The sequence below is a fragment of the Octodon degus genome, unplaced genomic scaffold, assembly GCF_000260255.1.
Source record: "Octodon degus isolate 3935 unplaced genomic scaffold, OctDeg1.0 scaffold00053, whole genome shotgun sequence".
NCBI lineage: Eukaryota > Metazoa > Chordata > Mammalia > Rodentia > Octodontidae > Octodon > Octodon degus.
Genome location: NW_004524629.1, coordinates 2,708,952 through 2,722,570, shown reverse-complemented (window position 1 = coordinate 2,722,570; position 13,619 = coordinate 2,708,952). Strand labels below are relative to the sequence as shown.

The following is a 13,619-nucleotide window of genomic DNA, read 5'->3' as shown; positions in this document are numbered from 1 at the left end:
AGAAGCTGCTTAGGTATAGTAAGTATAGCAAGATAGGGAAGAATAACAATGGGAATTGAAGAGAACTTCCTGTGTCCTTCCTGGTGCATGATTTCTCTAGATCTCTCTTAAGAGTCATTTGGTTTCTTTTTGAACGAAACGCCTCCAGTCGCTTTAATTGCCTTTTACAGAATAATTCTTTAATTTGTGTACATACCTGATTATCCTCTGATGGGTCAATATCCCCGCTTAAAATGGGACTGATCTAAACCAGTCTAAACTAGTTTCCCTCCCATGTATTTAATAGAACTTGTCAAGCTATTTCCAATGAAAGCTCCAATACTACATTTGAAGGCTGCACTAGTTACCATTTAAGGCTTCTTCCAGTAAGAGTCTATAAATTTCAGATAAACTACACAAATAGAGAAAAACAGTAATTGGCATTTTACAGGCTCATGGAGGATATTCTATAACGCACAGTCATCTTTAGTAGGGGAACTTTAGGCAATTGAAAAGCTACAGGATTCATGAAATGAACAGGAATTCCACAGGGTAATCTCTGTGAGAGTAAAGCTCTGAATGCCAGTTTAATTCAATTTTAACTTAGCATTATCACTGTGCAAATGTCAAGAGTATTCTTAAATGGCCAACAATTTTTGTTTCTCTTTTTCAGGCTCAGCCTTCCAGAATCACCAAAAACCCCTAAAATGTGTACATGAAGAGTTTTTTGGCATCCTCTCAGTTTGTATAGAAAAATAAAAAGGTTAGTAGTTTCAAGGTACAATAACAATTTTTCATTATTTACTTTAATGAGAAACAGCTGGTAGACTATGAAAACCAGGTTTCCTGGTTGGAAGGCAAAGGGGTGGGGGGAATCACATACTCCAAAGTCCATGTGATCTCCTTTTTATAACTCATACTTGAGACCCTAGAATTTCATACCCGAATATCAAGTACTCCAAGCGTGATAGGACAGAGAGACGACTTGTTCCTGAAAGGAGAAAGAAACAGTGTGCCCTGATCAGCATTTAAAGCTTGCACCCGAGAAAATCATTCTACCCCAGATCATCAGGTTGTCACTCTGATGGTAGGAGGAGACTGGAAAACTGCCTTAACTGCTTTTAAGTGGTTAAGCTCTCCAGGTCACTAGAGCTACGCTCCCCCTCACAGTCCTTTGGGTAGCAAAGGCTCTGATGTTTCTGGAGCACAACAGTCAGGTGATACCAGGAACACAGATGGCCAGCTGTTCTCTGCCAATAGCCTTCTCTCCTAGTAAGAAAGGAGCTGAGTCTTTTCTGAAGGTAGATTATTTGAATGGGTATTATGATGGTGTAAGACTACTATGTTACAATTGCTACCATAATAGGCATTTCAAGTGATTTTTATTTTTATAGTAGTTTTTTTTTCTTCAAGTTTTACTTTTATTTATTATTTTTTATGTATTTGGTACAGAGACTCACTATGCAGCTGAGACTCACAGTGATCCTGTTTTCAGCCTCCCCAGTGCTGGGAGTACAGGTGTGTGCCACCATGCCCAGTCTCAGTAGCCAGCTCAGCTGCCCTGGAGGCCAGCCCAGTGTGGCATGTAGGACCGGGATCAAATCTAGTCCCTGTGCTTGCCTAAATTGGCACTTAGTCTATGGAACTATCTGGCTGGCCCCTGGTTATTTTTATGTCACTGATTTTTTTTTTTTTTATTGAAAACAGTTAATCATTCAAGAAGAGTACTCACCTCAGTCCCATTTTACTGTCTGTATCTCTTCCCTTTCATTCACTTGTTCAGTTAAATTATAATTATAAAAGGAAATTTATAAAAGTTTTTAAAGCATGTGTAATAACTAGTGAAAAACATTATTCCTTAGCCCAGAATGGTAGTACACACCTATAATTCTAGGACTCAGGAGACTGAGGCAGCAGGGTTGTAAGTTCAAGACCAGCTTGGACTCCATACTATTGATAACCTGTTTCAAAAAGAGAGGAGGGTTTTCTCTTTTAAGAATGGCATCAACAATAAAACTTGGGGCCCGGCAAGATAGCTCAGTGGACTAAGTGCCTGCTTAGGCAAGCACAGGGACTACAGTTCTATCCCCAGCACCACATGCTGTGCTGGGCCCACCTGGGGAGGCTGAAAACAGGAGGATCACTGTGAGTCCGAGCTGCAGAGTGAGACCCTGTACCAAATACATAAAAATAAACAAGTAAAAAATAAAAATAAAAATAACCAGGCATTGCTTACTAAATGCTTGTGTCCCCCAAAATTTATATGCTGAAGCCCAAAGTGATAACATGTGGTATTAGAATTTTTGGAGATGATAAAGGTCAGCAGATATGAAGGGTGTGGTGACACATGCTTGTAATCCCAGCACTCATGAGGCTGAGGCAGGAGAATCACTGAGTTTAAGTGCAGCCTGAACTACATAGTGAGAGTGTATCTCAAAACTAACCAATCAAACAAACAAAAAGTAAGTTCAGATGTGGTCATGAGGGTGTGTACTTCTTGATGGGATTAGCGTTGTCATAAATTAGATAGGCAGCTTGACTTTCCTATCACATGAGCAAGTAGCAAGAACATGGGAAAGAGAGGCTTCAACAACTACCAAATATTCCAGTATCTTGATTGTGAACTTCCCAGTCTCCAATACTATGAGAAATAAATCTCTATTGTGGAAAAACAAATTCTCATGTGTCTCTTACCTATATTTTCTTACTGCTAGGACAAAATACCCAACAACCACAACTTAAAGGAGGGCAGGTTTATTTTAACAAAGTGTCTATAGAGATTTCAGTCCATAGCTGGCTGGATCCAAGACAAGGTGGCAGGGCAGAAGGCACTGCAGAGGAGAAATAGTCTAAGGCAAGGTGGGCAGGAGGCAGTGAAATGGCAGTGAGTCTGCTGCCTCCCCACCCCTTCATGTTCCACTCAGGCTACACCTTTTGATTGATGCCAAGCACCCTCAGGGTACAGCTTCCATTATCTATACTTTAATCCCACTATCACACACCTTTACCCAGCTTCCCACACCCATGATCCAGCTACCTCCCTAAGGCCCCACCCAGGAGCACCTGAGGCTCAGGAGGGGCTTCAGACACAACCATAGCATTCCATCCCTGGCTGCAAACACTCACAACATTCCTTTATGCAAAAGGAATTTAGTTCATCTCTAAGAGCTGTCAAAGTCCTAACAATTTTAGCACTGGTAAAAAACCCAAATCCAAAGTCTCTGATATTTAAGACAAACTCTTAGATGTAAGCCCCTGTACAAATCAAAAGAAAGTTAAACTCTTCCAACCAGTCCCATTCCAAAAACTACCAAAAGGGGTATAGAAAGGAAAGGGTCTAAAACAAAACCAAATTCCAGCATGGTAAACGTTAAGTCTAATAGTTGTGTGTCCAGATCTAGTGCATCTGTTTCAAGATGTGACCCTCAAAGGGCTTGGTGGGGGTGTCCTTTCTTAGGGTGCTGCTGTAGTTACAGCTCCCATGGCCTCTTTCTCAGACCAGCTTTGCTCACTTTCTCTGAAGTTCAAGATGATCCAGGTTCCTGGCTTCTCCAACCTTTTTTGGGTTCTCCACTGTACTTTAGACTTCATACTCACAGCTTCACACACTGCTCTCTTGGGGATATACTCTCCCAAGCCTTTTCTGAAATCTGGGTAAAAGCCTTCCTGCTGCTACAAGGCAGATACATTCTTCATTCACCTAAAACCCACACCATGTGGATGATACCAAAGTCTGCTACTCAGCTGGAGCAGCAGCCAGGCTTCCTTCCTTTTCTCTTGGCTTTAGGGATCACTTGCCATGATTGCACTATGAACCAACCAAATCCTGAGGTATAATTATCCCTTGGCCACCATGATGATATTGTGGGGCAGTCTCCTCAAAGCAAATTCTTTCACCTTTGCTACCTTGAAGTCTAAAAATGATGGAGTCCTGCTGGCTCTTTTAATGCCCTCAGGCCATCTTTTCTATTTTCTTATTCCTTTTTATCAACCAAGTTTTTCTCTTTTCCATCTTTGTAGACGATAACTGTAATAGAGCTTCTTTCTTGGCCAACCTCAAAACTTTAGATTCATTCTGCTGGGCATTTTGATCTTGATTCTCAACAGAGATCTGGCTATACCACCATCTCAATGTTAGACTACCTTAAAGTTTCATTTACCAGATTAGTTAGTCTGCTGCCTTTATTTTGTCTCAGGCAAAGTCACTGGACAAGAGCAAATTACAGATGAATTTTCTGTCAAAGGATAACAGTCTAGAGTCCAACAACCAATGTAATCCTTTTTTCTAACTGAAACTTCCTGAACCTTTTCTTTATTAGATGCATTTCTATCAGCATGGTCTTCTCAGCTTTGACTAGAATCTATCAACAAGTTGAGCTTACAGCATTCTAGGGCTGCTTCTTTAGCCAGCATCACCAAATCTTTTGAAATTCTTCTCACAAGCTGGTTCAAAAGGCTCCTTCCTGAACCACATGGCCTGGTAGTGTCATAGCAAGAAACCCACTTTTCTGTTACCAAAAATCTGTCTTAGTTACTTTCTACATTGCTGAGACAAAATACCCAGCAGCCAAGTTTAAAGGAGGAAAGGTTTATTTAGCTCACAGTTTGTAGAGATTTCAGTCTATAATTGACTGGCTCCAAGGCAGAAAGGCATGGCCAATGGCCACCATACAGGAGAAAGAGTTCATGGCACTGCAGGCAGAAGGCAGCAAGCAATAAGTAATGAGCAAGCATCCCTTTCCTTTTTATCCCATTCGAGCTACATGTCTTTTGGATGGTGCCACCCACCCCCAGGATAGTCCTCCCTAATAGGTATATCTAGAACTATGCTAACTTGAATCAGTGCACCAATGTACTACCACACACCTTAATTCCAGTATCACACATTCTATATTCCATTAGCTCGGAAAAGCCCCACTTATAAGTGTCAATGCTATGCTAGTCCAAAATGGCTAAGATATGAGGTGCCTGGTACACAATGAACTATAAAGTTAACAGTCCTTCTTGTGGCCGAATAAATGTTAATGTGAAACTACAAATAATTTCAGAATTCCTATGTCCATAATTACCTCTTCACTTTCTTTTTGTTGCTTTTCATCAGGCTAGAAGCAGTTTGTGAAAATCAGATTCTATTTTTACTTAAGTAAGGCTGTTAAAAAGGAAGGCTCATCTTTTAGAGGATTTAAAAAATTTTATAGAATATTCTACCATCAAATGATATTAGTTCAAAAGTTTGCTCAAGCCAAAAATATTAAAGTATACAAATCATTATGATTACAGGGATGTTTTTAACTATCTTGATGTTATTTGATATATAAAGTCAAAACAAAACAAAAAACCCAAAATAATAAAATATCATCATCCACTTAACCGAACTAAGATACTAGTGCTTTTTCCAGTCCTCCCTTGCCATTCTGCCAGACAGATTTTCAGCTAAGGCTGCAGGAGTGATCTACCTTTTAAGAAAAAGTTAGTTTTTCTTGTAAATGCAGGAAAAGAAAAAACAACTTTAAGCTTAGATTCTAATAATTGTAAAAATAGATGAGAAAATATCACTTTCATAATTTGAGTCCTAAATAAATGTTAATAAAGAAACACACTGAGAGCCCATTGATTTGGGTTTCATCTTCTGATCATTCCTTACAGAGTCTACTATGGAAAACAGCAGGAAACTTGTACTTTTGGATATCTGCAAGAAAATGCAAAGCAGGCCCAGGGATGTAGCTCAGTGGCATAAATGCCTGGCCGCCAACGACAAGGTCCTGAGTTTGATCCCCAGTAACAAAAAACAAAACAAGCAAAGCTTAGGAGGAGGATGGCTAAGCAGAGGTAAAGTGGACATTTAAGTTTTACCACCTGCTTTTTAATACTCAGGTTCTTCTATTAAAAATTCCTTTCTCAAACAGAGAAACAAGATAATTGAAATGAGAACTAATTACTCTTGGCAGCAGAAACATTTTGCTTGACAAAATAGAGATTGTTTTAGTAGCAGTGATTCCCTAATGAAAAATAAAAAAGCTCTTATTGTTACAAAATGAATATATGCAAGCATAAAGATTTTATACAATATATCCCAACATAAGTAGGGAAAAAAAATTGCTCTGAGGGATTTGTGCATTACAGCAAGACATGCATTGCTCAGCAAGAAGTACTCTAAAGAAGTGATTTGATTAGATATATAATTAAACCTAAAGTACTTGAACAATTCCCTGTTGCAGACTTAATGCATTTTTGACCTTCTTGTAGTCCCAAGTAACATCTGAACTATGATCCATAAAAACTGGAACTAAAAGAAGAGATATGATCTTTATCTGCCAAGATTTGGCAAGAACAGCAAGGATGCTAAAGGGTATCAAGGGCCGGTGGAAGCCAGACATGTGCCCCCAGACAAAGCAAAGCTTTCTTAAAGAGAAAAAGGGCTCTATGTAAACTTTATTTCAGATACCGTGAGCATTCTGTCCAGTATGACACTACCGACTCTTAAGCAATCCAAGTCTGTTACTGGTAATTACTAATAACTTTAGAGCTCATATGTCTCAAATTCATTTTTTAGGCCAAAAAATGAGAACAAAGAGATGTAATAAAACCTATTACATTCACACAACGAATGACAAACTTAACAGCTCATAGAGATTCAAGTTCCTATACAATACCATATACAATTCATATACATATGAAATCATTTTTTGTTGAGGATTCCGGGAACTTTTAAATTATAAGATACAAATTAGAAATAGCTGCATATCTCTTCGATATAATTGGAAGATACTTAAAAATCATCATTCTTATTTTTTAGTAGCTATGAAAACTTATTTTCAGCACTTCAATGAGAAAAGAAATACTTTTTCTTGCCTATTACATATTAAGCATTGAGTTTTACTTTCTGATAGGCAGGTTTTCCAGTTTTCTAGTACTATACAATAAACCACCTAATAATGCTGAGTTACCAGGGCAGCTACTCGCCTTGATATGAGTTAGGGTGTTAAGAGGACCCTATCACATGAAGAAGCGTAATACCGATCAGAGGAGCTAGAATGTCTGAGACACCTGGACAGTATTCAGAAGCTTAACTTGGAGCACAGGTGGGTCAGAGGCCTTAGCTATTCTCCATGTAGTCCTCTCCACACAGCTGCTTGAGCTGCCTCACTCATGGCAGATGGGTTCCAAGAGGCAGCATTTCAAAAGCAAGATGTTAGTGACTGCTGAACCAATTCATGTGCTTGTTCTTGAATGGACACAGCGTTACGTCTGCCTCATTTTATTCATCAGAGCAGTCCCTGGCTAGGATCACAGACAGTGAGGGCAGCGACTCAACAAGAACATTAATAAGAGGAAGCTTTCATCAAAGAGTCTTCAGAGTAACAATCAAACATATAAGGATTGCTATAGCTGTGCTTAAAAATGATATTCAGAGAAGTTATATTGCGGGAGAGGGCCATTGGACAAGAGTAATGAGAAATTCTACTGATATTACAATATGACAAAGGTATATAATCTCAAAACTTAAGGTACAAAAAACTTACACTAATCTGGTATCTTCGTGATGTTTCACTTGACGTGATTTATGGAATTCAAATGAATACTGTGTCATTATGTTCAGGCAAATATTAATTTTTAGAGAATATGGGTTTAAAAGTGGGCATATATCTTAAGAACATACTCCTGAATTATAATCAGCTAATTTAAATGAACAGCTACCAAATGTGATGTTGGATGGGGACAGCTCCAGAAGAACTGATTCTATATGCTCACACACACATAGAAAGTGGAAGAAACAAGAATAAAATTTAGTCTCTTGGAGTACTATATGTTCTTTCAAGTATATCACACGGTTTTTTCAGGGTCTTCCAGGTATAATCCATTATTTCTTACTGATCTCTAATTCAAAATACTTGCAAATATCTTTTCTTGGTCAGAGATTTCTTACTAATTGTTGTATGAAGGTAAACATTTACACAGTAAAAATCTGACATTTAAAGCAAGCTTTCAGTTAATTTTGTTTTGTTTTGTTTTGTTTTGGCGGAACCGGGGATTGAACTCAGAACCTTGCACTTGACAGGGAAGCGCTTATTCTACTGAGCCATCTCCCCGGCCCTTCAGTTAATTTTTGAACTAAATCATGCTCCTCTAATTTTCTACTCATCTAATTTATGATTTCTGATAGAATAGCATAGATATCTATACACTAATGTATTCGAAAAAAAGACCACAGGAAATCTTGTCCTAAACCCATACTTTATACCCCAGCAAAAGTAATATCACAACTTTTTAGTACATTTGCTGCAATGTCCTGGATAACATCTTAATTGTTCTATCAATTCTTGAGCTCCTTGAGAACAAGTACCATTAGCTATATATTTATCTCTCATGATACAATTACCTATAAGTAGTAGGTATTGAGTTTTATTTTTTATTTTATTTTTTTTAATGTTTTTTTTAAATTTTATTTATTTATTTGGGGGGTGGCCAGCTCAGCCCACCAGGGGGCGGGCTGGCTGGCATGTGGTGCTGGGGGATTGAACCGCGGTCCCCAATGCTTTGCCAAGCTTGTTCTAAGTAGGTGCTTTAGACCACTGAGCCATCTCTCCAGCCCCGGTATTGAGTTTTAAATGAATGAATAAATGAAAAAAACCTGAGGGGGCTAGGGAGATAGCTCAGTGGTATAAGCAGCTGCCTGGCAAGTGCAAGGTCCTGAGTTCAATCCTCAGTATCAAAAACAAAAAGAAACCTGAAATACCAGAAATTACACTGAGTAATTTAATTAAAAGCATCAATCAAATAAATTAGTTACTTTCAGTATTCTGGTGACATAAAAATCAAAGCACTAACAGGGTTAGCGGACATAGACAAAGGTGGGTATCGTTCCCATTTAAAAATTGTGTCACAATCCCTGACTCTCATTTAGTCCTTGTTATGAGCACGAGATAAATTAAGGTTATTTGTAGCAGGACAAAGAACACGAACAAGGGGAAATAACACAAAAGAAGCAATAGAAGGAACACTCAACAGGGCTGAGAGTTATACATGAGATGCATTCTAATATTTTCATTTATTATACAGATATATTTATGAAAGCTAAAATGAAAAAATAGAATATCACCACCTTAAATAGCAACTAAAGATAGGATATTTGGATAACTTGCTAGTAAACCACGTGACTCTGATAGAAAATACTGTAAAGAGAGGTTAATGGTACAGAAATGTGAATATGAAAATACAGGAATAAGGTATTTTACAAAAGGATCAATATTTTAACATTTTCTGGTTGAACTCTGCTGCAATTAGAATTGTACGATGTAAAGGTTAATCATATGGGCAGGAACTAGAAGGATAAGTTATATTTATGTCCCTATGTCTCTAAAGTAGCCATGATTAAAAGTCTATATATAATTGTATGAAAGTAGAATTTTAGAAAAAAAATACAATTTTTTTTTCTGCTTTTGCATTTTTGGGTAAAAAATACAATTTTCTCGAATAGGCAAGCTTTAGTTTTTCTCTACATGTAAAATGTTAAACAAAATTTGGAGGAGGTATTGGTTGGACTGAGAACCTGAACTTGTTCCAACAGACCAGACCCATATGAAGCTACTCAGGATGAATTTCAAGGATACACTGAAACCAAGTTGTCTATCTATCTTCCAAGAAATCAGGAGGGGAAGAATGACAGTCAAATCCCCAAACAGGCCAGTTCTAGCTGGCACAATTCATAAGTTCTATCTGCTTCAAGTTTCATAAGAAAAATAACTTTGCAATGACCATCGGCTTTTGTGTTCTGTTTCTACTTTGCTGAGCAACTATATATAAAGCTAACCCTGTGTTGAGTTCAGCTCAGCAGAATACTCTGTTTTGTAGAACGAAGAGTTGTCCAATTCAATTATCATAAATAAAAGCCAATTAAGATTTTTCCATTTGTTGTAATTTTGTTTTGACAAAAATCAAAACATAATACAATACAAAGTATGCAAAAAATATTATTGACATTGTACTATTTGCAGCACTCCATAGGTTTGAAAAACAATGTCTGTGAGAAACAAAAATACTAACTACCCACACATTACCTAATTAGATTATCACTAAGTCAAACCATAGAAAGAATGGCTATCCTCAAGAAGTCACCCAAAGAGCTAGCCAGATGGCTCAGTGGATTAAAACGCCTGCTTAGGTAGATACAAGGACCAGGGTTTGATCCCCAGCATGCCGTACCAGCTCCGCTCCCCGGGCGTGCTGAGATAGTGGATGACACTGGGTATACTGAGACCCTATAGAACCTGTACTAAATCCATAAAAAAGTCAACCAATAACTAAACCAAAGCATAGAATTAAAATTCCATTTAAATTTTGCACACTCATTGTATAATCCCCTACATCACTTTAAAAAGGAATACTAGGGTTGGCCAAATAGCTCAGCCGATTAAGGCACCTGCAAGCAGGCTCAGGGGCCGGGGATTTGATCCCTGGGGCCTCCCATGCCCTGGCCCCACCCCTGGGGCTTGCTGAGATGGCAACTGACCCTTGCCATGGTGGCACACGCCTGTAATCCCAGCTCTTGGGACGCTGTAAACAGGTGGCTCACTACAAATCCGATTTAGCAGTGAGACCTGAGCACCCCGTAGACTCCTAAAATACAAAAAAAAAAAAAAAAAAAGAAAGAAAGAAAGGAATACTAATGTCTCAAATCTCTACAGAAGTCAAGGGAAATTCTCATAAAGAAACATACCAACATTCCATATCCTAAAGCAAACAGATTAACATTTCTAGTTAAACATTAAAATAGTCCTATTTAGAAAACTTCCAAAAAATATTTTGATTTTGCAATGTGTTCTAAAATTCAAGTTAAGAAATTAATCTTTATATATACCTAGCTAACATACTATACATAAAAAAGAATATTCTCTTATTAATATAAAATCTGACTTCCTAGTTCTATATAAACACACCTAAATGGCCTTAAAAAACCCTAAGTATTTGAGACAGAGAGTTGTAGTTTAACAGCAAGTTTTGCTTACATGTTTTTAGCTGTTACCAGTAAGAAAACAAAAAAGATACTACCATAACTAAGAAATATTGTTTCAATCTCCACTAACACTGAAAACTGTGTTATGGCTTTTCTGCAATGGTACACTTAATAAGAATTACTATGCATTCCATACATGAGCATGAAATTGATGTATATTATTCAACTTAAGTTATGCAATCGTGTTTTGCTTATTAGTAATAATTACGACTGATTCCCTATATTACATGCATAAAAGAACCTAATAAATGCATACGCTTAATTTTCTTTTTCTATTTAATTTTATTTTTACAAAGTGGTATCTCTCAAAGTATAAGCAGTTATTTGGAAAAATACTGCATTATTTCTAAATCAGGAGTCCTTTAATGTAATATCTGAGGTTATGCTCTTAAAAATGCTCTGCACATTAAGATACAGTTCTTTTTACAATCACCTAGAATTAATAGCATAGTACTTGTAATAACAATATAAAATATTTTATTCATATATTTCTGATTTAAATTTCTAAATGGCAAAGAGTGCTAATGATTTTCTCATTCAGAATCATATTTGTCAGGGAACAAGAAACAACAGTGTAGTAGTAGCCTAAATTACTGCTACATGCAAAGTACCAGTGTTTGTCCTGTGCAAAATACAAAGACATTAATGTACAGCAGAAGAAAAGACATGCATGAATAACTAGAACTTCTGAAGTCTGTGGCAAATGCCACACAGTAATATAGAAAAGGAGCCCCCGAATCTGGGTGAGAATACAATGGTTCCAGCTACCATTGGAAGTGAGTGTGTTCTCCTTTGGGAAGAAGGATAAATGATAGAGTTCTATACATTTGTGTAGATGAAGCAAAGAGAAGAGATAACTTATTAAGTGGCAGCAGTCACTTTCCTTAATAATTATGATTTCCCACACTAGAAATGGACCTGTCAAGGTACAAGTGTAAGGATGGGAGAATGAAGCTGGGACAGAAATCAACTCCTGCTATATACTTTCACATGAATGGCTATAACAAGCTGAAGTAGATTTGGCACTAAAAGATCTTGTCTAAAACCCATAACTGCATTTACAGCAGATAAGAAGGTACTTTTCTCAGTGACAGAAGTCATTTCATCTGTTGAGAAGATCCAAATAAGATCTGAAGCTTAAAGTACACGTGAGTGTTAAAATTCTCAAAGAAACTCTACAACTGAAGGAGAAATGAGCAGTTATCATTTAAAAACACCTTCCGGGAGTAAGTAATCATACTGAGTAAATCTTCGCTGGTTTGTAGCAGTAGAATACTTTGGGTTTTTGTCTGTTAGGTAAATCATTGCAAAACTTTGCAGTCACTTACCACAAGCTATAATGGATTACATTTCAGCCTGTATTCAGCTAGAATACAGAGTAGATAATAATGTTGCCAGCTGTGTATTATACATTATCTTCTATGACAAATGCATACTAATGTAGAATATTCTTTTAATCTATTTTCTTTCAACGTGCCATGATAAAACTTAGCCCATTAAGATAACTTCAAAAAGCAGAGCTGTTACACACATCTAAAAGAGCACTGACAATATTTTGTTTTAATGGAAAAAGTGCTGATATATATAGCAAACAAAACTGCAAATAAGAAATCAGAATGCAAATATCCTCACAAAGATGAGAATACAGAACATATTTTCATTTTCCATTGTCATATATAGAAAACAATATTTTAATGTTAATTACCAACAAAGCTACAGTTTTGTGCAACAACTTTCAGCATATGACATTTAAGAGAAACAGCTTACTTAAGATCCATGCTTCACCAGCTCTATGAATTTACAACTGCCAATAATAGGTAAGCAGCATTTCATTTTACGGTGAAAAAAATGCCAGGAAAAACAGAGCAATACAGATCACATGTACGAGCATGCAGATATAGAACCACATATAGGTGCGTGCCTGCTTCAAAAAATTTGTTGTAAAGCAAGAAGAAATTATTGAAGATCATATTTCAAATAACTTACCTTTCGCCCATCACTTGCATGGCAATTCACATTTAGAGGAGTCAGTAAAGCCATTAGTTTTTCCTCATTACCACTCCTATAAAAACAGTAATTCAATTTTATAAAGTCATAGAGCTTATGTGTATAAGTACTTTTTTTTACAAGAGTGTGGAAAATAACAAGGCTTTGCTGTGATTTCTTTCACAAGGAACACAATGAATTTCTTTTCTAATATTCAACTGAGTGTTTCTTAATTTATTACCTGTTAATCATATAGTGATATATCTTAAATGATATAGCTTTCTACATTTTAATTTATTTCATTTACCTTTAGAAAGTCATCTTAATTACAAGCCAACTTTATTCTGATAAGGAATCTAAAACATTGGAGTTTTAAAAATACATGGAAAATGCTATAGCAAATAAATCAATTAAATTATAAATGCTCAAGAACAAAAAAAAATAGGTGTGGATTTAACATTTACTTTATGTCCCTCACTCAGGCTCAGCTAGAAAAATCTTGAGAGGAAAATGAAGATACTAGTATTCAAACACTCCAAACATATCATTTGAAAGACTAGGCAACTAAGGTTTGTAGGCAGATTAAGAAATATTTCAAATAAAATTAATCTTATAATCATCACCACAGTGAAAGATTTTA

At 36.7% G+C, this 13,619-nt stretch overlaps 1 protein-coding gene across 1 annotated transcript in view; it reads right to left on the bottom strand.

Annotated features, from left to right (window-relative positions):
• Positions 1–13,619, bottom strand: part of Tnks (tankyrase) — a 184,483-nt gene that overhangs the window by 70,197 nt on the left and 100,667 nt on the right. Inside the window, exon 5 of the mRNA XM_004633286.2 lies at positions 12,980–13,055. Within this exon, the coding sequence (XP_004633343.1) occupies positions 12,980–13,055 (76 nt within the window). The remainder of the gene's footprint in view (positions 1–12,979; positions 13,056–13,619) is intronic.